At 55.9% G+C, this 22,350-nt stretch overlaps 7 protein-coding genes across 7 annotated transcripts; 4 read left to right on the plus strand and 3 right to left on the minus strand.

The window, feature by feature from the left end:
• Positions 1–617: 617 nt before the first annotated feature.
• LTHEOB_10474 (putative efflux pump antibiotic resistance protein) lies at positions 618–2,616 on the plus strand (the record flags this gene model as incomplete). The annotated part of the gene is made up of 8 exons (XM_035507123.1): positions 618–725; positions 776–1,829; positions 1,889–1,971; positions 2,027–2,099; positions 2,154–2,279; positions 2,334–2,418; positions 2,479–2,536; positions 2,593–2,616. The coding sequence occupies 8 exons, from the start codon at positions 618–620 to the stop codon at positions 2,614–2,616; spliced, it is 1,611 nt and encodes a 536-aa protein (XP_035367783.1).
• Positions 2,617–3,539: 923 nt separating this feature from the next.
• On the plus strand, positions 3,540–5,686 carry LTHEOB_10475 (uncharacterized protein; the record flags this gene model as incomplete). The annotated part of the gene is made up of 6 exons (XM_035507124.1): positions 3,540–3,699; positions 3,762–3,952; positions 4,007–4,726; positions 4,776–4,920; positions 4,980–5,582; positions 5,637–5,686. The coding sequence occupies 6 exons, from the start codon at positions 3,540–3,542 to the stop codon at positions 5,684–5,686; spliced, it is 1,869 nt and encodes a 622-aa protein (XP_035367784.1).
• A 35-nt stretch (positions 5,687–5,721) lies between these two features.
• Positions 5,722–6,715, minus strand: LTHEOB_10476 (Short-chain dehydrogenase/reductase SDR; the record flags this gene model as incomplete). Its single annotated transcript, XM_035507125.1, has 2 exons — positions 5,722–6,612; positions 6,662–6,715. 2 exons carry the CDS (start codon positions 6,713–6,715, stop codon positions 5,722–5,724), a joined length of 945 nt encoding a protein of 314 aa, XP_035367785.1.
• A 599-nt stretch (positions 6,716–7,314) lies between these two features.
• Positions 7,315–8,151, plus strand: LTHEOB_10477 (uncharacterized protein; the record flags this gene model as incomplete). The annotated part of the gene is made up of 1 exon (XM_035507126.1): positions 7,315–8,151. One exon carries the CDS (start codon positions 7,315–7,317, stop codon positions 8,149–8,151), a length of 837 nt encoding a protein of 278 aa, XP_035367786.1.
• A 1,161-nt stretch (positions 8,152–9,312) lies between these two features.
• On the minus strand, positions 9,313–17,112 carry LTHEOB_10478 (AMP-dependent synthetase/ligase; the record flags this gene model as incomplete). Its single annotated transcript, XM_035507127.1, has 9 exons — positions 9,313–10,550; positions 10,599–11,396; positions 11,445–11,668; positions 11,727–14,777; positions 14,835–15,290; positions 15,348–16,010; positions 16,068–16,432; positions 16,487–16,770; positions 16,848–17,112. 9 exons carry the CDS (start codon positions 17,110–17,112, stop codon positions 9,313–9,315), a joined length of 7,344 nt encoding a protein of 2,447 aa, XP_035367787.1.
• Positions 17,113–19,577: 2,465 nt separating this feature from the next.
• Positions 19,578–20,945, minus strand: LTHEOB_10479 (MFS monocarboxylate transporter; the record flags this gene model as incomplete). The annotated part of the gene is made up of 2 exons (XM_035507128.1): positions 19,578–20,700; positions 20,755–20,945. 2 exons carry the CDS (start codon positions 20,943–20,945, stop codon positions 19,578–19,580), a joined length of 1,314 nt encoding a protein of 437 aa, XP_035367788.1.
• Positions 20,946–21,556: 611 nt separating this feature from the next.
• On the plus strand, positions 21,557–22,249 carry LTHEOB_10480 (uncharacterized protein; the record flags this gene model as incomplete). Its single annotated transcript, XM_035507130.1, has 2 exons — positions 21,557–21,682; positions 21,737–22,249. The coding sequence occupies 2 exons, from the start codon at positions 21,557–21,559 to the stop codon at positions 22,247–22,249; spliced, it is 639 nt and encodes a 212-aa protein (XP_035367789.1).
• Positions 22,250–22,350: the final 101 nt, after the last annotated feature.

Genomic DNA, 22,350 nt, shown 5'->3' on the forward strand with positions numbered 1-22,350 from the left:
GTACCGTAGTTTGTACATGAATGAGCAATTAATAATTTACCATCTTTTTCTGGCAATCATAGACGATATTTTCGAGTTGACCTTAAAGCGCAGTGGCTTTCTTCTAGAATTTCGCCGGTGTTGTGAATTGACAAAGGGGAATTTCTTGGTGGTGTAGCAATCGTCAGCTGCCGAGACATCTAGCCTGCTTCCAACCGTCTAGCTAAAGCCAAGATGTATCATTCGGCTGTAACCGAGTGCTACATAACGACAGACTATAGTTATGCACGAAGTGGCGGAAGATTCCGGTGGTTGCTACCAGCCAAGACTAGCGATCCTGACCAGCCACTGGAAACCTACTTCGACGTTACAGCAGCCACATTTACCAGTGAGATGGATCGGGAGGAACACTAGGCTGCGGCAACGTTGCGGTATTGCTGAGGTTAGAATCTACGCCACAGCTTGGCTGATGCCACCCGCGGCCTACTTGGCCACAATGCCCTTGCCAGATCTGGAAACGCAACCGCCTTAAACATGAACATGTATAACTGGTAGGAGAGTGCTCTAAACATTCAAAAAGGGCCTTCAATCCCTCCAAGCAGCAGCACAGGACACCGGATTCCACCCTCGTTTCCACCATGTCCACTGAACAATCCTGTTGCCAGAAGTTTGTCGACACCGAAAATGTCCAAGATGTTTCTGAGAAACAAAACCCAGGCGTTACTCGTACCATTCGTGGCTTCCAAGTTTGTCTCACCCCATTGATTCTCTCTCTCTGGCTGACACCATCCCGCAGTGGTTCCTCGTCGTGGTGGCGATCCTGTCCAGCATGTTCATCTACTCGCTGGACGGCACCATCACGGCAGATCTCGTCCCCTCCATCGTCAACGAATTCAACAGCGTCGAGCTCCTGCCATGGCTCTCAGTCGGCTTCATGGTCGGCAGCATCGTGACGGTGCTACCGCTGGGCAAGCTGTACGCCAAGTACAACGCCAAATGGCTGTACATCATCTCAGTCTTCATCTTCCTCGCCGCCTCCGCCCTCTGCGGCGCAGCGCCCAACATGTCCGCCATGATCGTCGGCCGCGTCTTCCTCGGCGCCGCGGGCAACGGCATCTACTGCGGGATCCTGACGCTCATCTCTGTCTACACCGAGGACGCAGAACGTCCCGCGTACCTCAGCCTGGTCGGGCTGATCTGGGGCGTGGGCACGGTGCTCGGCCCCGTGGTGGGCGGCGGCTTCGACAAGGTGTCGTGGCGGTGGGCCTTCTACATCAACCTGATCATCGGCGGCGTGTGCGCGCCCGTCTACCTGTTCCTGCTGCCGCCGTTCGACCCGCAGCCGCAGGCCAAGAGCCTGCTCGCGCGCGCCGCCAAGTTCGACTTCCTCGGCGCGCTGTTCTCTATGGCCGCCATCCTGTGCCTGATCATCGCCATCAACTTCGGCGGCGCCCTGTACGCGTGGGATAGCTGGAACATCATCACCCTGTTTGTCGTCTCGGCCGTGCTGTTCGTCGTCTTCGGCGTGCAGCAGAAGTACGCGTTTCTGACGACGAAGGCCGAGCGCATGTTCCCCGCCCACCTGCTGCGCAACCTCGAGGCCAACTTGCTGTTCGTCTGCGCTGCCACCTGCAATGCTGCGGGTTTCATTCCCGTCTACTACCTCCCCATCTACTTCCAGTTTTCGAGGGGCGATGACGCGCTGAGCGCTGCGGTGCGCATGTTGCCGCTTATTGTGCTCTTGAGCGCCGCTATCATCGCTAACGGGTATTTGATGGGGAAATGGGGGTACTACCAGCCCTGGTATGTTGTCGGAGCTGCCTTGGCGTTGGTCGGTAATGTATTGTTGTGTGAGTTCAGATCCCCAAGTATCCTCTGGTTTGGTTTGGTTTTCTGATTCTTCTCCCAGCTCTGGTGGATATCAACACCGATATTGCACAAATATATGGCTACGAAATCCTCGTTGCGGTTGGAAGCGGATCTTTCATCCAGGTAAGAGAATTCTCAGTGAGTGCTGTCAACTGTGCTGACGAATACTTTTTCTCAGGCTGGATACGCCACCATCCATACCGTTGTTTCCCAAGAAGATACGGCCAACGGAATAGCATACATGATGCTCGGTAAGCCGGACTGAAACTCGTCTGACACCAATTTGTTCTGACTGCCTACCACAGCCCAGTTCATCGGAATCGTTTTCGGCCTAGGAGTTTCCGGAGCTGTCTTCATCAACAGTGCTACGCAAGCCTTACAAGTACTGTTGCCGAACGTACCTGTGCAGCAAATCAGGTCTATTATCAGTGGTAAGCTCTTGTTAGTTGTAAAATCAAGAAGCCATATCGCTAACGCATTTCAAGGCACTTCCTCCAACGCAATGAAGGCGGTCCCTGTCGAGCAGCGTGGTTTAGTGCTTGCTACTGTCGTAGATGCCCTGCGCAAGGTGTAAGTTTCTACTCTCTCGACCGGAAGGCAAAAAAGAGTGCCACATACTGACGGACTCAGCTTCATCCCCGCATATGCAGCTGCAGCAGTTGCACTTGTCGTATCTGTTTTTCTTAAGGTAAGACTCGGCAAATTCTTGATGATGGTAGAATAACACTAAAACTTTTGGTACAGAGGAACAGAGCATTCCATGCGTAGCCTGGGAATTAAGGGGTTTCGACCACGCGCAAGGACTGGTGCTCCGCCCAGCTTGGTTGTGATTCATATCTAGAGGGATTACACACGAATATCGTTTTGTATATCATGATCAGTTAGAGATTTATAGATTAGATAGAGGCGCCTGGAGTCATTCATCGACATAGATTCTGTATAAAAATGGACATAATATGCGCAGAAGAATTACCATTGATTTGATCGTTATGTAAAATAGCAGCTGCCTCCGCTTTTTAGAGTAATAGGGTTTCACAAGGCACCGCTGGAGTACTTGAAAGAGACGATCTTCCCGTGACAGTAGGCACCGTCTTTTCTCTATTCCAGAGAGGCATAAGAGCCTTCATCCCTGATTTCCATTGTTGGAATCCAATGGGCAGGTGCGGGACGAGGCTGACGTAGGAAATGGCGTAGTTGCTGGGTGGCGTAAAGCATATATATATACTAGAATCTAGACTTTCTGTGACTCTGAGAGCATAACGCGATGTGCGAGAAAGAGACAATAATTTCCGCAAACAAGGCTGGCGAAGCCAAAATGAGTTCATGTGAGTGAAGGAAGGAGTTGGTTAGTTGGACTAAGAATTTGGTGGGATGAATACCTCGACGAGGCTGAAAAATGCAATTCTCGGCGATCACAATCCTACAAAGGACCACGACACATGCTTCCGCAACAGGCTACTACCCCTTTCATTCTAGATTAAAGTGTCAGTAGCGCCGTCAATTAAGCGCGGTTGCCCAGCCGTCGCACAAAAATGGTGGTTTCCCTCCAGGACATTCGTCGAGCTAAGCTGAAAGCAGTATAGTCCTCACTCATGATGTATTCTCGAAGCTAACCAAAGGGATAGGTGCTTTAAATATGTCCAGATCACGTATCCCATCCTCACTGAGCATTGAAGCGACAGTCGAGAGTGATGAAAGCACGTAGTCTCCTTCCCGTGTTGCTCGCCCTCAGCGGCATCCAAGCGAGCCCGGCCGGCCGATACGACGGATATGACCGGCTTGCCGGATCCTCGTTCGGCGTGCCTGGAGATCAGACGTTCGACTACGTCATCGTCGGGGGAGGCACAGCCGGTCAGGAGCTTTTGGCCACCCCTCCGTCTACCGATCAAAACGCTAACTTGATGTCGGGACAGGACTCACCCTCGCCAACCGACTGTCGGAGAACCCGGCGTGGACGGTAGCAGTCATCGAAGCAGGCGGCTACTACGAGATCGAGAACGGCAATGTGTCGCAGATCCCGCTGTTCGCGTCGGTGGGCTCGGACAAGACGACGGCCAACTACAACCCGGCCATCGACTGGGGTTTCGTGACGACGCCGCAGCCAGTGAGTGACCGACCTTACGACACCAAGAACGATTGTTCCTGAATACTTGCGCAGGGCGTAAAGGGCGCAAAGGTGCACTACGCGCGCGGCAAATGCCTTGGCGGGTCGTCCGCCCGCAACTACATGGCGTATCAGCGCGGCACGATCCAGTCGTACGACTGGTGGGCAGACCAAGTCGGCGACGACTCGTACCGGTGGAAGTCGTTCCTGCCGTACCTGCAGAAGAGCGTATCGTTCATAGCACCCGACGCGCGCAAGCGGGCGAAAAACGCGACGGCGCAGTACGACCCACGCAGCTTCGGCGCCAACGCGGGCGAGGTGACGCTGACCTTCTCCAACTACGCGCAGGCCATCTCGTCGTGGGTGCAGCGCGGCATGGCCGAGATCGGCATCAAGCCCATCGACGGCTTCACGAGCGGCAGGCTGTTCGGCTCGTCGTACGTGCTGGAGATGATCCAGAAGGACCAGGTGCGCGCGTCGTCCGAGACGGCCTTCCTGTCGCCCGCCGCGTACCGGCGTCCCAACCTGTTCATCTTCACGCACTCGCTGGCCAAGAGGGTCATCTTCGACGACCGGAAGACGGCGACGGGCGTGGCCGTGGACACGGCCGGGAAGAAGTACACGCTGACCGCCCGCAGGGAAGTCATACTGTCGGCAGGAGTGTTCCAGAGCCCGCAGCTGCTCATGGTGTCGGGCGTCGGGCCGAAGCCGACCATGGACAAGTTCGGCATTCGGACCGTTGCTGACCGGCCCGGTGTGGGGGAGAACATGTGGGTCAGTTGTACCTTTCACCGTTTGGCGCGACGCTGGCTGATGCTTGCAGGACCAAATTTTCTTCGGTCCGAGCTGGCGCGTCGATGTGGTGACGGGCTCGTCGATGAGAAATCCATTGACTCGCGCCCGTGCCTCTGATGACTTCAACAGGTGGCAAGCCGGCATTATGACCAACACAGGAGGCGACTTCTTCGGTATGCTGTAGTCTCCATCATTGCCAACGCATCGTTGCTAACACGGAACACACATACAGCATTCGAAAAGATTCCGCCGGCCATCCGGGCGACCTTTCCGAAGAACGTCAAAGACTCGCTCGCCAAATTCCCCGCCGACTGGCCCGAGATCGAATACCTCACCGTCTCCGCCTTCCTGGGCGACAACGAAAACTACGTGACCGAGACGCCGCAAGACAACTACAACTACGCCGCCGTCGTCGGCGCCCTCATGGCCCCCGTCTCCCGCGGCACCGTGTCCATCTCGTCCGCCGACGCCGCGGACCCGCCCGTCATCGACCCCCGCTGGCTGAGCGATCCCGCCGACCAAGCCGTCGCCGTCGCCGCGTACAGGCGCGTGCAAGAGCTGTTCAACTCGCGGGCCATGAACCCCGTGCTGATTGGCCCCCAGTACTACCCCAACACGAACGGCCGCGCGCAAAGTGATGCGGAGGTGCTCGAGGAGGTCAAGCAGATTTTCAATACCATATGGCACGGTGCGTGCACGTGTAAAATGGGGAAGAAGGACGATCGTATGGCCGTGGTGGACAATCGCGCCCGCGTCATTGGGGTCAATAGGCTCAGGGTTGTGGATGCGAGCTCGTTTGCCATTTTGCCTCCGGGACACCCGGTGAGCACCATCTGTAAGTTCTCTTTTCTATTCTTTTGTGTCATCGCGGACGCTGACCACCTTACAGATGCGCTGGCGGAGAAGATTGCGGACGATATCAAATACACGCGTAATTAATTAGATCGAACCAATTTAGTATTGATCATTTGATATTATATATTCAGCAAGATCCGACAGAGTCTTTCATCACTTTGAAATCTATCTTTCATTTCAATCATCTCCTCGACATCCCAGTTCGCGAACACAAACCTCCCGCTTAAAAATGCAGCCGCTGGACTTGCAAGCCAGACCGCAAAGCCGCCAGACAAGCTCGCATCATCCCATTCGTACCCATGATCCTGAGCGAATCCCGCCTGTGCCATCCCCTCAGTGAAAACGATCCCAGGATTGAAGCTGTGAACCCTGACCGCCGGATTTTCCAGCTGAACGTGCTGCATCATGTGCGTGAACGCCGCCTTACTCGCGCCATAAATGGCATTGAGAGGAATCGTCAGGTACGCCGACGCAGTGGAGACGTCGATGATCACCTTGTCCGAGGTCTCCACCGGAACCTCATCTCCACCACCGCGACCTTCGGAAATGATGGTACGGCTGCGCTTCACGCGTGAGGTATCGGCAGCGCGCCCGAGGAATCCGCGTACGACGTTCATGTTCCCGAGCACGTTGGTGTCGAAGCTTTGACGCATTTCCTCGGGCGAGTAGGCGCACGCGGCCAAGCCTTGCTCGGTATATGCGGCGTTCAGCACGAGGACGTCGACGTCTCCACCGCTACTACGCAGTTCTACAAACATGTTCTCGATTGCTTCTCTGTTCTTGAGGTCGACTCCGTACGTTTTGAACGTGGTTCGCGGGAAGTCTTCACGCAGCTGTTTGAATGTCTCGTCGAGAATGGCAATGCGACGGCCGAGGTAGACGATTGTGGATGCGCCAGCGGCGGCGAATGCTCGGACTATCGCAAGGCCGATTCCACTGGCACCGCCGGTGACGAGAACGGTTTTGCCGGCGGCAGAGTTGGCTGGATTGGTGGGATCAATAGCAGGGTACTTCATACTCACTGTTAGTTTATTGCATTCGTGGACTACAACTACTCACCTGAGTTTTGTGTAATTTCTTAGTCAAGTGCATCAGACCGAGAGTGTCAGACATGATGGATATGGTGATGCGAACTTGTGCGTGGCGTTGTCTTGAAAATAACTAAGCAGTAATTGAAGAAGGAAGTATTAGAAAAATTAGACATTTTATAAAGAAAATAGCTTTTTAGTTTATAGTGTGTTACTGTTTCCTTCATGTTGGTGGGCATGCGGCAGTACATAATTTCGGAGGTCGGATTCTCGGCCCTCCATGGTTTCCGAGGCCCGATTCTTAGTAGTAGAATCTTCCGACCCGACGATGAGGATCTTTCCCCTTTTTTGTGCAGTACCGCGAAGTTGGAATATAGTTGAACATTGTTTTCCACCACGTGGATAACAAATCATGCAGGTCTAGAGTGCAGTTTGATAACGGATCGCAAACGCCCGAGGGTCTCAAACGACGGCGGGACGCGCCGACTCGAATGAGTAAAGACGAAGGTCGGCCGAGATAGCTCGGAAACCGAGCAGCGGGCCTCAGTGCATCATTGCTCAAATATAGTCACCCAGAGGGGATACTTAAGTAGATCGAATACTGAGGCTCTTTTTCCACAATTATCAGTATCTTGTTGACCTTTCACCATTGCCATCGTCCCTCAATTTAAATTTCCAAACAAAATGATCACTTACGCCATCCTCGGTGCCACCGGCTCAACGGGCTCAGAGCTTTTCAAACTCCTCCATAAACGCAGCGACGTCCACTTGAATATTTACGCTCGTTCTGAAAGCCGACTTGACAGCATTTGCCCCGAGTCACGCAATTCTTCCCACGTCACCCGCTACATTGGAGACATGAACGACACGCAGCTCTTGGTAGAGTGCTTGAGGGGAACATCGGCGGTATTCGCAACGGTCGCGCAGAACAACACTGAGCCGAACTGCTCTCTCGCGGTCCGGTCTGCACAGCAGATCGTCAAAGCACTCGAAGTCCTCCGTGACGAGTCCAAAGGCAACGGTCAGCGTTGGAAGTGCCCCACTGTTGTGTACATCTCGTCGAGCACCATCAACGACAAACTCAACGCCTTGTTCCCTCCGCTCGTCTACACGTTTATCCACACGTCTCTGTACGACCTCTACGAAGATATCTCGAATGCGCAGAAGTATCTTCGAATGTTCCCCTGGATCCCTGTCATCTTTCCGCAGCCCGGCGCGATAGTCCAGGACCCGAAAAGCTACGGAGTGCGATTGAGCGAGACGAATATAAGCATGAGAATCGGGTATACGGACGTAGCTGAAGGAATGATACTTCTTGTGGAGGGAAAAGAGTGTTCTGGTGATACTGAGGGGGATCCTGAGAAATGGATTGGCAAGGAGGTTGGGCTGGTTAGCCTCGGTGGAGAACAAGTGGCGTGGACCGGATTTCCTTCGAATCTCTTTAAGAACATCCTACCAGGATTCTTGTGTACGTTTTTGCCCAGCGTCTGGAGGCTGGGGAGAAAGGCTGGACTATGGTAGATACTAAAGAGCTGACCTATCATGCGAGAAGTATCATCGTCATGGAATTCATTCTCTATATTTGTTGTGGGCTAGCGGAGAAGATTGTGGACGATATCAAATACACGCGGTATTAATTGTTGCGTAACGAAGGGCTAGCAGGCATTTATTTAGAGATTGAAAAAAGCCAAACATCACCATGGCTGATGGTTGATATTACTTCATCCACATGTGAGCAGTTGGTATGCGGGGTTGCAGTTTGAAGTAGCCGAACACCTGGATTTAACAGCTAGACGCCGCTGATTGCACCCTTGCATCGTTTCATGGAAAGATCCGTGGTCTGGACCAAATTCAGCGAAGTTCAAATCTGGTTGGGCTGGTCCCTGGTTCAACCCGAGGAGCTGAACCAGGTTGTATCACATGCCGTTCTCATCCCTGAATCCGGGTACTAATGCCTCAAAAACGGAAAGCTATGCGCTGGTCACAGGCCACACCTCTCAGCTTGACTCCAAAATTACCACGTCGTCGATGGTCACCTCTAGGTCTAGCAATCACTTTTTCTGGGGCGTTGGATATATGGAGCTAATATCAAAGCCTTTCTACATGAATACCATCAATGATTCACTTCAAAGACAAATATTGCGCGTTTTTACTACAAAAGATGGCCAGGCCGATGATTCCGCACTGTCACGAGCCTGAAAGAGTAGAGTGTAGCTTGGCAAGGCCTATTTCCCGACCGCACTAGGGCCTAAACCCATAGAATATTTCCGTCTTACTCGAAGAACCCAGTCTCCCCTGTAAAACTGTTTCACGAATTCCGAAACTTGAAGGAGCCAAGCATTAGCTCTAATAGTACTATCAGCACATATTTTTAAGAGCGAAAAGAAATTCATCCGTATCAAATATTTGCTCACAGACTTTGATCGTTGCCATAGAAGTAATGTGCAAGTTCTTGATATCTTAATTTACAGATCTAGTTAAGGAAAAGTACGCTGCCAGGCGTCTATGATACTAGGAAACAGAGAAAAGAAAAATGAAAAACAAACTGAGGAATAGGAAATATCAAACGAAGGCGACGAATATCCTGAAATCCACCTGATAGTCCGTCAGTAGTGTAACAAACCCTTGAACAATTTTTACAAATGTTACGCCTCAACAAAAAAAAAAAAGGAAAACAAGTATCTACAACTCCTCCAGCACTCTCCTCCCATCCTCACCCGCCTCCTTAAACTCGGTCACAATACCCGCAATATCCTCCGCAATCTTGCCCGCCGCCTCAGCAGTGTAGATGGCATCGTCGTACATAACAGTCAACCTGTGCCCATCACCCACCGCCTTCGCCACCTCAACAACCAACCCGTACGGCTGATACATCCTCACCTTACTCTTCGCCATAACAAGCCACCTCGTCGCCTCCTCCTGCACCGCCGGCTCAAACGGCTGAAACAAGAACAGCGTCCTGTTGCCGACCTCCTTCCTCTCCAGCCCGACCGCACCGTAGATCTCGTCCAATCCGACATCTCCGTGCTCCGTCAGCGCCCAGAACCGGTCCTGCGTATCCTGCAAGTAGGACCTGAGGTCCGCCGCCTTATCGACCTGCAGCCGCATGGGCAAGAAGTTCGCGCACGTGCCGTTGATCGTCTGCGGATTGGAGAGCGCGACGTTGCGCCCGCTGAGCAGGTAGTCGAAGGAGATGTCGACGTTGGCGGTCGCGCGCGCCAGCCACAGCTGGAACGCGGCCTGGAAGATGATGGCGGGCGTGACGCCGCAGGCGACGGCCAGTGCGTCGAGCTGGGTCGGGATCGGGAGGCGGGTGGCGGCGGTGATGCGGGGGACGTGGGTCGGGGTCGGGAGCAGCGGGTAGGTGTGGGCCTTGCCGGCCATGGTTTGCTTCCAGTAGGCGAGGGAGGCCTGCTTGTCGGATTGGTAGATGTGGAAGGCGAAGTCCTTGAATTGCTCGTAGGGGGGCAAGGGCGTGTTGGAGAGGATGGCGGCGAAGTGGTCGTCGAAGATGCGGAGGAGGGTGCCGTCGTAGACGGCGTGGTTGAGCTTGATGGCGAGGTCGAAGGTTTGGTCGGGGTAGCGCAGGATGGCGTATTTGATCATGGGCTTGCCGAAGGTGAAGCGCGTGGCCCAGAAGTCTTCGATGATGGCGGTTGCGGAGGCCTCGTCGGCGACGTCGGCGATGGTGACGTCGAGTTGGGAGGACTTGAGGACGACGCCGACCCATTCGGATCCGGAGACCTGCAGCCAGGAGGTGCGGAGGATGTCGTTCACCTCGGTGAGCTTGGTGGTGGCGTCGACCCAGGTCTGAGGGCTCATGGATGCGGGCATGCGGCGGACAGCCATCAAAGCCCACATCTGCTCCTCGCGGTGTCCTTGGGCAACAAACTCGGCTTGTCCCGGAGGGCAAGGGTAAACTGGATAGTGTCAGCTCTGTATGTACTGACTTTTATCTGTAAACTTACCGTATTCCACGTCCTGCTCGTAGTTCAATCCAGCGGACACAACAGCGGTCTTTGCCTCCTCGGGAACAATGAATTCCCTCTTCGGCTTAGAATCATCGACAGTATCGACCTGCATCTTCGAAGCCATGGCAGCAAGGTCAGGGAATCGCAAGATGTTGGTGACCGACAGGATGTACCCGGCCTTGCGGGCCATGCTGGAGAGACTGATGGCCGAAATTGAGTCTCCACCAAGAGACAAGAAGCTCGCTTCCCTTCCAATCTCCGACGTGGGAAGCTTGAAGATGTCGGACCAGATAGACTCGAGGATTGCCTCTTGCTCAGTCTCGACCTTGACGACCTTGTGCTTCTCACCAGGACCCGAAAGCGCGTACTCGCTAATGGCGAGCTGATCCATCTCCTCTGCAATGCGCTTGAGAGCCTTGCGGTCAACCTTGCGGGAAGGCAGCTTGGGGAACTCTCCCATGGGAATGACGATCTTGGGGATCATGTAAGGAGTCAGACCGGTGAGGTTCTCCCTGAAGCTGGCGAAGTTGTCGATGTGATCCGCGGCGGGCTGGACTTCGACGACGTCGGTGGAGTCGAAGATGCAGAAGGCAACGAGCTGGGGCTTGTCGTTAACATTGGCGAGAATGACGACGCCGTTCTGGACCACGCCAGTCTTCAGCACAGCAGCTTCGACCTCGCCGAGCTCAATGCGGTGTCCGTGAATCTTGACCTGGTTGTCCTTGCGGCCGAGACACTCAATCTCGCCGCCTGGCAGCCAGCGGGCAAGGTCACCGGTGCGGTAAAGTTTGTCCACTGCCCACGTCAGCATCAGTAGCGGTGCAAGGTTTCGTCCATACTCACCATTCAGCTTCTCATTCTTGACAAAGCTAGCCTGCGTGAGGTCGCTCCTGTTAACATAGCCGTCGCTCACCTGGGGACCGGCAATGCACAGCTCGCCCACGGCACCATAAGGAACAAGGCCACTTCCATCAGGCTCTACGATGAACGCCATAACCGTCGGGAAGGGGGAGCCAATGTTACCGATGCGGCCGCCGAGCTGCACATCCTTCGTCGTCACGACCATACTAAAAGCCCAAGTCAGCGTCTCCGCAGTTCCCAAATTTCAACATGCTGCACACATACCTCGTCTCGGTCGGCCCATAAACATTCAGAATCTTCCTCCCGGCCCCCTTCCACGACTCGACCACATCCAGCGTCAGCGGCTCGCCGCCAACGATCAGCGTCTCAAACGTCGGCACCTCCTCCGGCTTCAGCAGCTTCGCGACGGTGGGCGTCAGGATGGCCTGCTTGACGGCCATCTTGTTGATCATGCCCGCCAGATCCGACAGCAGGCTCTCGGTCGGCGCCATGCACAGCGTGCCGCGCGTCGACAGCGTGTTGAAGAAGTCCTGCACCGACGCGTCGAAGACGTAGTTGGCGAACTGCAGCGTGCGCCACTCGCCCTCACCACGGCTCTCCGCCACCTCCATGCTGGTCACGGCGGCGGCGGCGGCGCGGTGCGGCAGCTGCACGCCCTTGGGGAGACCCGTGCTGCCGGAGGTGTAGATGATGTAGGCGAGAGAATCCGCCGGGATGGTGATGGCCGGGGCGGTGGTCGGGAGGGCCGCGAGCTCGGAGCGGATGTCGTCGATGAAGACGGCGGGGAGGCTGTGGTGCGTGTTGAAGGCAGCGTGCGCGCGGTGCATGACGAGCGTCTTGGCGCCGACGTCGGCGGTGATGAAGAGGTTGCGCTCGACGGGGTTGTCCGGGCTCATGGGCACGTAGGCGGCACCGGCCTTCATGACGCCGAGCAGCGCGACCATCGTGTCGATCGACTTGTCGAGGATGAGCGGGATGCGGTCGCCGACGCGCGTGCCGTGCGCGATCAGGTAGTGCGCGAGCTGGTTGGCCCAGCCGTTCAGCTCGGCGTAGGTGACGCGCTCGGTGCCCTGCCAGTCGATGGCGATGGCCGAGGGGCTCTCGGCGGCGTGCTGCTCGAAGCGGGCGTGGAGGAGGGACGGCGAGGGGCGGTGGAGGGTGGCGCGGTTGGAGAGCTCGTTGTTGAGGAAGCTAGACTCGGAGCTGCTGAGGATGCTGATCTCGGCGATGGTCTGGGTGGGGTTGTTGACGATCGAGTAGACCGTCTCGATGAAGGCGTCCATGATGAACTTCAGGCGACGCTCCTCCATCAGGCCAGCAATGCGGAAGGCCGTCTCTGTGGGCGCCTCTTCGACCTCCATCGTCGTCCAGTAGAGACCCCAGTGAGGCCGAGGTCCATAACGCTTGAAAACACTGCCGGTTGTGCCATCGTCTTCCGTCTTGACCAGGATGTTCAAGAAGGTATCGACCGAGTCCGTTTTCATGTTGGCAGCCTTCATGCCGTTACGCATTCCGAACTGGGCGTGGCGAGCAAGTTCCAAAAGGCCGCTGCTGGTCTTCTTGGCCAGCTCTGAGACAGGCTGCTCGGGATCCAGAGTAATCCTCTGCGGCACAATGGTCAAGGTTGGTCCGTCCATTGTTTGGATGCCGCCGACAGGAACATCCCTACCAGACAGCGATGTCATGAAGGTCACATCGTGGCTGTTCAGGTGCTTGTTCAACACAATGGCCCAGGCAGCGTACATTACCGCACCAGCCGTGAGGCCCAACGGGTGTGCGAGATCCTGGATGGTACCGGGGAGTGTCTTGCTCAATTTCGTGATGTTGGCAACCGGAGCGGTATTCAGCAGCGTTGGCTCAGCCCTCTTCAGGTAATCCCTCCACCAGCGGCGGTGAACACTGGCATCCTGGGCTGTCAAGTAGCGGACGAAGCGGCTAAAAGCAGGTCTGGGAGCCGGAGTCTTGCCAAGATAAGTTGCAGCCACATCTTGGTACAGGAATGTGTACGACCAGAAATCGAACAGAGAGTGGTGCATGGTAACGACCAGGATCGACTTGGAAAGAACACCGACTCTGAATAACGGACCCTCCATCTTGAACCTGTTGTCCTTGTCGTGCTTCAGGTACTGGTCAAGGCTGAGGGAGCTCTCCACCCACGGAAGCGACATGTCGGTGCGAACCTTCTGGATGATGCTTCGTCCGTTAGGCTCGAACGAGGTGCGCAGGATGTCGCTCTTCTCAAACACAGACTGAAAGCTTGCCTTCAGCTTGTCAAGGTCGAGGTTGGAGAGATCCCAGACGCGCTGGTACGAGTAGTGGTCTTCGTCCATTTCCAGAGAGGGCAGCAAGTCTTGCTGGAGCGGGGTGGCCGGGTAGGCGTCCAGAACGGCGGGCTGGAGCTTGAAGGACTCGCGAAGCTTGACATCCTTGATCAGTTCGAATGGCTCTGGATCAGCATCCGCATCGGCAGCCAGCCTGATGTAAGTCGAAGCAGCCTCTTCCAGCGAAGTCTCGCTCAGCAGCGAAGCCATATCCGTCTCGAATCCAATCTTCCTCAGTTCGGCAAGCGCCCTGATGGCCTGGATAGAGCTTCCACCCAGCAGGAGGAACGAGTGCTCCTTACCAATCGTCTTGATATCCAAACCCAGAACTTCAGCCCACACCTCAGCGATCTGGATCTGCGTCTTGTCGGTCAGGGCTTCGGCAGCACCACCAGCCATGAGCTTCAAGAAGCCCTCGACACCCAGACTCTCAGCCTTGGCTCGAAAGCCCCTCACATCCGTCTTCCCGTTGATGTTGGTGGGGATATCGTCCAACGGCATCCAGAACGACGGCACCATGTAGCCCGGCAAGTACTGCTCCGCATGGGCCCTGACGTCCTGCACCGCGCTCTTCCACTCCACACCCCCCTCAAGCACCAGTCCCGCAACCAGCACCGTGCGGCCCGCAATCTCAGCCGCCGTGGTAATCGACGCCTCAACCGCATCATGCCTGATCAGCACACGATCCACCTCCGCCGGCTGCACCTTCTGGCCATTGATCTTCGCCTGGAAATCAATCCGGCCGAAGATCTCGAACTGGCCGTCATGCAGCATCTTGGCCGAGTCGCCCGTGCGGTACAGCTTGCCCTTGCCGAACGGGTTGTCGATGAAGGCGCGGGCGGTGCGCTCGAACTCGTTCAGGTACCCGCTGCCCAGCTGCGGGCCCGCCAGGCACATCTCGCCGATGACGCCGCGCGGCGCGAGGTCCGTCGAGCCGGGCTTGAGCACGTACGCGCTCGTCGTGTCGGCGGGGCGCCCGATGACGCGCGGGTTGCTGGACGCGTGCAGCCGCGTGCCGAAGTTGAGCTGCGTGCATTCGGACAGGCCGTACGTGTTGCGCAGCTCGACGTGGTCCGCCCACTGCGAGACGAGCGTCTGTGGGATGCGCTCGCCGACGAGGGTGATTTGCTTGAGGTGCGGGACGTCCGAGGGGTGGAGCAGCGTGAGGGCCGAGGGCGTGATGCCGAGGGCTTCGACGCGGAGGTCGTTGAGCGTGGCGACGAGCGAGGTTTCGAGGGTCCTCTTGTTGACGATCAGGAGGGTGCCGCCGTGGACGAGGGTCGAGAGCATGGTGCGCTGGGCCGCCGAGAAGGTCGGGTTGTAGAAGAGGAGCCAGCGCGTCTTGTCGTTGAGCTTGTGGTAGGCCATGCCGTTGGTCGCGGCGCCGTGCGTCAGGACCACGCCCTTGGGCTTGCCGGCCGAGCCCGACGTGTACACGATGTAGCACTTGTCGTGGGTGCGGATGTCGAGGTTCAGGTCGGAGTCGTCGATGGGCTTGTCGGCGTCCCTGGCGGCTTCCAAGCTGTTCTCAATCTCCCGGCTGTTCTCGAACAGGATGGCGTACTTTCTCTGCGTCAGTACAATCCTGGCCTTGGAATCTTCAACAATCTGGAGATTGCGCTCCTTGGGACCCTCGGGATCCAAGATGGTGTAGGCAGCTCCCGACTTCAGGATTGCAAAGAGGGACACGATGAGTTCAATCGAACGGTCCATGCAGACGGGAATGATGTCCCCCTTGCCCAACTGCAAGTGCCTCGCCACCTTGTTCGCAAGCTTGTTGAGCTCAGCGAACGTCAGCTTGTTGTGGTGTTCATCCTCGAGGGCAATGGTGTCCGCACGCTCTGCTGCCGTCTCCTCGAACAGGCGGGGAATCGTGCTGGGGTGCTCCTCCTTCGTCGAACGGTTTCCCTTGACGATAGCAGTTCTCTCCTCGTCCGAGTCAATCTCAATGTTTCCGACAAGGGAGTGGGGGAGGTAGAATTTTTGCAAAGCGCTGCGGAGGGAAACAATGAAGTGGGAGAGAAGCAACTCGGCCTCGCCAGCCACGATGCTGGGGGTGTGGCAGAGAGTGAGCTTCAGCGGCCTGGTTCCGTTGATCGAGAGGGCCAGGGGGAAGCAGGTAAGCTGTCCAGCGGTAGACGGCGAGTTCAGACTGGGAGTGTAGTTGACTACAGTCTCAACGGCATTTCCGTGGATGTGGCGCTGAATCTCGTGGTAGCCGATGTAGCTGTGCTGCGAAGCAATCCGGTGGTAAGAGCTGACAGCGTTGGCCAGTTCCTGGAACTTGACATCACCGGAAATGCTGAGGCGGATCGGGTAGGTCTGGTCGAGGCAGCCGATGCAGGAGTCGGCACCAAAGAAGCCCATGTCACGGCCGACACTTCCGAAAATGACTTCGTCAGAGCCGGTGTGGTGCTGGAGAACGATGGCCCAAAGCGTCTCAAACAGAACGCGGCGAGGGATGCCGTACTCCAATTCCACGACGGAAATGTTGTACAGCATCGACTCGTTCAGCTCCGCTGAGATTGCCGAGCGCTGGGCAAACTCAAGACTTCCGTCCACAGCTTCGACCGGGCGGACCGCGTTGCTCGTGCTGGCGTTCTCGAGAGCATCCGCCCAGAACTTGTGAGAGGCCTCGACATCCTTGGTCTGGGCAATGTACCGTGCGTACGCTCGGAATGGGGTTGATTCTGGCACAGGCACCCCGCAGTAGAGCAGGTCAAAGTTGACCTTGATAACTCCGAGCGAGGTGCTGTCAACCAACGCCCGGCGAACGTGCAGGTACACATGGTATCCGGCTCCGGGGGCTTCTTCCACCGTGAGGTGGGCAAGGTCATCATCCGAGATGTCGCTGACTTGAGAAGACGATGTCGTGGAAGCGGACGACCTGCGCCCTTTCCACTTGATGTCGGATATGCGTCGGAGGACCCTGTGGTACACCTTTCCAGTCTTGGGGTCCGTGCGGAGAACGGTCCTGAGGCAAGAGTCTGCGCAATTGGTAAGCATGCATGCAAAACACTGGTAGTCATCCGACCGGAAATGTTCCGATTGGCTGTAAACTTACGGTGGTAGCTGATCTGTCTCCATGTGGACTCGATACGCTCAATGGTGGGAGGCGGATTTGTTGGAAGAATAATCCGAACCCTGCACCACTGAGCCTTTTCTTTGCTTACAATCTGGGTCTGCGCCGCAGTTGCAAGAATATCGTCGTCGATCTCGGTGGGGGCAGCGTGCTCATACTGGGCGGGAGACGGCCACTGGACGACCTCCACATGGTCGAAGGGATCGTCGGACAGCAGGTCCACCGCACGGTGGTAGAAGAGAGCCATTGTGCTGGAAGGGATATCAATGGAAACGAAAGAGAGAACTTGCTGATGGTAAGACCATGAGTTGACTACACGCTTTATATTTTGCAGTCCATGACCGCGATTAATTGACGTTGACTCGTTGTCTCTCTCGCTCTCTGCACTCTGACTCTGCCTCCGTTCCGCTCTCGTCCGCCTTGAAACCGTTGGATGGCGAATCGAGCAGCATCCTTGGCTCACGCTCTCTGCTGGCTAGCATGTTGGGAGCTACTGACTCGATGATGCTACAGTTTGCGCAAGTCCAGCCATGGCCGGCTTGGCCGCATCCGTATTCCGTTGTGCGGACCGCGCGGGCGTTCACCAATCCGAGTGGTTTGTTGCGAAGTGGTGTTTCATCCGGTGGGGGAACGAAAATACCTCATTGGTCTTGGCCATTGTGTCATTCGATGAGATTGTGAGTACCTTACGAGTTACGAGGAAAAGCAAATATGCCGCGTGGTTGATCAATTGGCTCCAACCGTCAGCCGAGGCGCCTCGTGGGAACCAATTTTCGGGGAAACAGAACCGTCTGGGCGGCCTTGCGAGTCCCCCACAGTTAGTTAGTGCGTGATATAGCGGGAGTGGGATGCATCAGGTCTGGACTCTGGCCATGGACCTTCCGTCAAATGAATCCTGTATCAACACCAAGAGAGATGAATTCAAAATATCCTATTCTTCTTGGCTGTGGTCCCAAGCCGGGCGGTCAGCTCAAGCAACACAGGTCTGAACATAAGCTCTGGATGGCGTTGTCCAAGCTCCGGACCGTCCCGTTTCACAACTCTTGTTGTTCCTTGGGGTTCGCAGTTGGTCTAACCGCGCTGGTAGGCTGGACCGGCCGACACGCGCTTAGGCTAATGTTCGGACAGAAAGAGCCTCAGATCATCGGGGAAAAAATAAGTGCCCTCGACGCACAACCGGGGATTGATTGCCGGGTCCGACTTAGTGGCTATCAGGAACCGTTCAGACTTCCGCGCCTTGGCGACGCACGGCCGGCGAGCCGCAATGGAGACCTTCAGGCAGCCCGGCGATTTGGGTGCACGCCTGCGTCTCGCCCAGATCTCCCGTACTCCATCGAGTACTCCGCAGCTCCATTCAGCCACGATCTCAGCTTGGTCATGGCCAGATCAGCTTAGTCTTGCCTAGGCGACCCAAGCAATTTGCCGAGCCGCCGCTACACTCGGCTCTCGCCGCGCTCTCCCTACCCCGCATGGTCCTTCCTCTTTGCCACGCGAACCCGAATCCGCATACCCTCTCGTTCAAGGCAGGGCCATGCGGATGCGCGGACCCCGCAAGATCTCATCCCACGCGGCCGCAATGCCTCCGTTCCACCGAGGCGGATGCTCTTCCCGATCCGGAAGTCCCCCCTGTTACACCCTGCAAGACCCTGGCAATGACGAACACGGGTGGCTTTCGACGCAATCCGGTTAGTCGGTAGAGTTTCACAACCCCGGCCATGACGAACACGATTGAAATTCAACGTATTCGCCTAGTCGTCAGCGGCGTCGAGGCGGCGCGGCTCGAGCAGTTGGCGAATCCTCCCGTTGCTATCCGCTGATTAGCGCTGACGAAGCTATCATGCATAGGCTACTTGAGTCAGGTTTCACGGCTTCATCTTTATTTCCTTCTTAGGCTCTGTTTCGCCACCCGCTAGTAGGAGTGTGTTTATCTCCGGACCGGCGACGTCGGCAAAACTATACAACATTGACTCAAGTTGCAGCACCTCTTCAAACTCGAATGTGACAGATGTTCGTGAATCCCTTAATAGTTCCTAGTGCATTGACGAGTAATCACTGCCGCGCAATCGGGTCTCACCTTCTCCACAGCTCAGTGATTGAATAAGCTCGGGAGTATGGAGTTTTCCGCATCCGTCCTCCGGTCAAGCACCCCTGCGAGGCTGTATGGCAAAAGAATTACGTTGCCAAATTCTCAAATGCACAGGCTTTCTGTTTGAAGGAACCTTGTTGTACATCGACCGATCGCACAGGAGTTGAAGTGATTGGGTGATGAAGTGATGTCGGAACATCCCTGCACTAACCATCCATCTGTCCGTGCCTATGTGATAGTTAATGCTGGATGACCTAAGGTAGCTGATTAAGTCTAAGCAGCAAGCTCTGAGGAGAATGCCGGCATGACTCCACAGAGCCGCGTTTGCCACATTCTCATTGCTGCCCGATTGGATTTAGTGTAGTTTGCTTCACACAGCTCGGGTATACGGATACACAAACCACAGTCACTAATCGAACATTCTTTGTCTGCATGCAAGACTTTTTCACCCAGCAGTTTGCTTCATCTGGTGCATGCAGTATGAACAATAATTGGGAAGTAAGAAATAACATGAATTCAGAGTGATACATCTCCTCAATTTTCGATACTACTAGTCTCTTCATTGTGTATCTTCGCTACTTCCACTCAATCTCTTTTACATACATGCAGTTACACTATGAGCCATTCTAAGCCTTGGCCATGAGTGCCGGGGCCTTTGCGAAGCGAGCAACCACGCAGCAAGCGGCGGCTGCCACGACCATGACACCGCAGAAGATCTGAACTCCCAACCATCCATGATCCTTGAGGATGGCTCCGGCAACCGGGTTACCCACCAGGAAACCGAAACCAGCAAACGAGAAGCTCATACCCATACGAGTACCAACGACTCCAAGGTTGGGCGACAAGCTGACGACCGTCGTCGGCGGCAGCGAGACAAATGTGCCAGAGAAGAAACCGTACAAGATACCAAAGACAATAACGCCTGCCGTGCTGTCGATGGCAATCCAGCAGAACGCCAGCAGCGCCGAGATGGCGCAGCACGGCACCAGGATGTTCAGCGGGCCAGTCTTGTCCGCGATGAAGTTCGGAATGATGCGGCCGAAAGCAGAGGCGGCGTTGAGGATGGACAGCATGTAGAAGGCGAGGTCGGAGCTCATGATGTTGTTCTCAATCGCAAACGACTGCACGTAGAAGAAGGGGATGTACATGCCCATGAAGCCGAGGAACTCGGCGATGCTGAACATGAGGAACGGCACCTCCTTGAGCGCGGCCAGGTCGACGAGGCGGCGCTTCTGCGGCGGCAGGACGCGCACGCGCATGACGGCCACGGCGACGGCCATGGTGCCGAGCATGATGAAGGCCATGACGCGGGTCGCCCACGCGAAGCCAATCTGCGGCTCCAGCCGCGTGAAGATGATGGGGTAGATGACGCCGCCGAGACTGCTGCCGCTCGCCGCGATGCCCGTGGCGAAGGACTTCTTCGTCGTGAAGTAGGTCGAGACGATGGCGACGCTTGGGATGAAGAGGCAGCCGCTGCCGAGGCCGATGGTGATGCCCTGGGCCAGCATCACCTGCCAGTACTTGGTGCACAGGCTGGTCATGAACATGCCGAAGGTGATGAGGAAGCCGCCCGTCCGGAGCAGGGTCTGGAAGTAGCCCATGTCGAACAGTGGGCCGGTCCCGACACCGATGATGAGCAACAGGAACGCTTGGATCGAGCCAACCCAGGAGATGTTGGACTCCGTTTGAGAGGACAACATGTCCGAGGCATAGTACGTCTGGAAGACACCAAACGAGTTGACAATGCCCCTGACGCATCTTGTTAGTTAGTTGCTCTCTGCAAAGGATTGAGCTGGAGCATACCAGGTGTTTAGGAAGAGAATAAACGAGCCAAGCACCTGCAGCCAAGCCGTCACACCACCATTCGGTGGCTCGTTCGCAGGGGCAGGCTGAGCTTGAGCTTGCTCGGGCTTCTCCACAGGCGTGACCTGGCCAGAGGCCTCAAGCGAGCTCTTCTCCTCCATATTGTTCGGGTCGTTCAGCGGGAGGGACATGCTATCACAGTGGGCAAAGAATTGAGAGCTGTGATGCTGAAGAGTGGGAGTTGTTTGGCGCAGCTGAAATCACAATATGAAATTTGTCTTCTTAAGAGTGCGGCTGTCTCATTGCAGAATGGCGTGCGAGCGTTCCGACTGCTCGAAGGAGTTGCTTCGAATGATCTGCATGCGCTCTTTTAGGTGGAGGCGGTCCGGGTTCCCAATGGAGGTAGTATCCGCCAGCTCGCCTCCACTTTGGCTCGAGTAATGCAGAGGCGAGCGGCAGGGTAGCCTCCCCCCACCTCATGAATCAGGCCGAGGCGGATGCACTGCTGAAAACAGAAAGCGTACCGGGCCGGAGCTTATCGATGCTTAAATCCATCTAAGGCGCCACACCGAGTCGGCCCGGGCGACGGGACGCCTTGACCAAGGGACTGTCTCACGCTTGCCGCCGACCCTGGACGATCCCTCGGCGCGAACCTCGGGGCCTCTCAACACCAGTCATGGTTCCGAGTCTTGCTCGAAGAGGGCTTGATTTCTAAGTGGCTGATTTCTAAGAACTTAGCATTTAAGACGAGGCTCTCGCTGCACTCACTGGACAGACAAGCAATCATCTCCATCTTTTCACCATGGCTTCCTGGAACGACCGCACCGTTACGAACGAGCACATCCTTCCCTATGTCGATTCCAAGACAGCCCCGCCCGAGGTTGCAGCCGCACTGAACACTCTGCCATTTGAGCGCAACGTGTTCAAGGTCAGAGCGTCCTTGGATCCCACTCTTATCGCATGATGCACTGACCATTTGCAGCTCCTCGCCAATGCGCCCATCTTCTTCCCGACTTTCATGAAGCTCTTGAGCCTCTGCTGGCACGCCGACCGCGAGCTCCGTGCCACCGACTGGCAGATCATCGTCCTGCGCACGGCCGCCACCCTGGACGCGCCTTATGAATGGGATGTGAATGCGCCCGTTGCCAAGGTGCTTGGCTTCAGCGAACAGCAGTTCGATGCTCTGCGGAACCGCTCGCAGCCCGTTCCTGCCGAGCTGTTCACTAAGCGCCAAGTCTTGCTCACGCGCTTTGTTGACGAGATCAACAGCCCCGGCGCGACCCGCGTATCGGAGCCGCTCATGCAGGAACTGAAGTCTGTTTTTGGCGACACGGCTGTAGCCGAGATGTTTTTCACCCACTCTGTTTATGCGTTCTTGGCGAGGTATATGAACAGTGCCAAGATTGACTTCGACCCCCCGATTCCTGGGCTCGAGGACATGCTGCGCAAGTTCAATGCTGCCGCTATTGAGAAGGAAAAGACTTTCACGGATTAGGTTTGGAATTTTGGTCTAGTTTTCCGCGGTGGCTCTTGTAGAATATATCCAATCATTTCTCATCCATTTCATCTGCTTCATCACTGCAAATTCCAACGTGG

This window comes from Lasiodiplodia theobromae, assembly GCF_012971845.1.
Source record: "Lasiodiplodia theobromae strain AM2As chromosome Unknown scaffold_39, whole genome shotgun sequence".
NCBI lineage: Eukaryota > Fungi > Ascomycota > Dothideomycetes > Botryosphaeriales > Botryosphaeriaceae > Lasiodiplodia > Lasiodiplodia theobromae.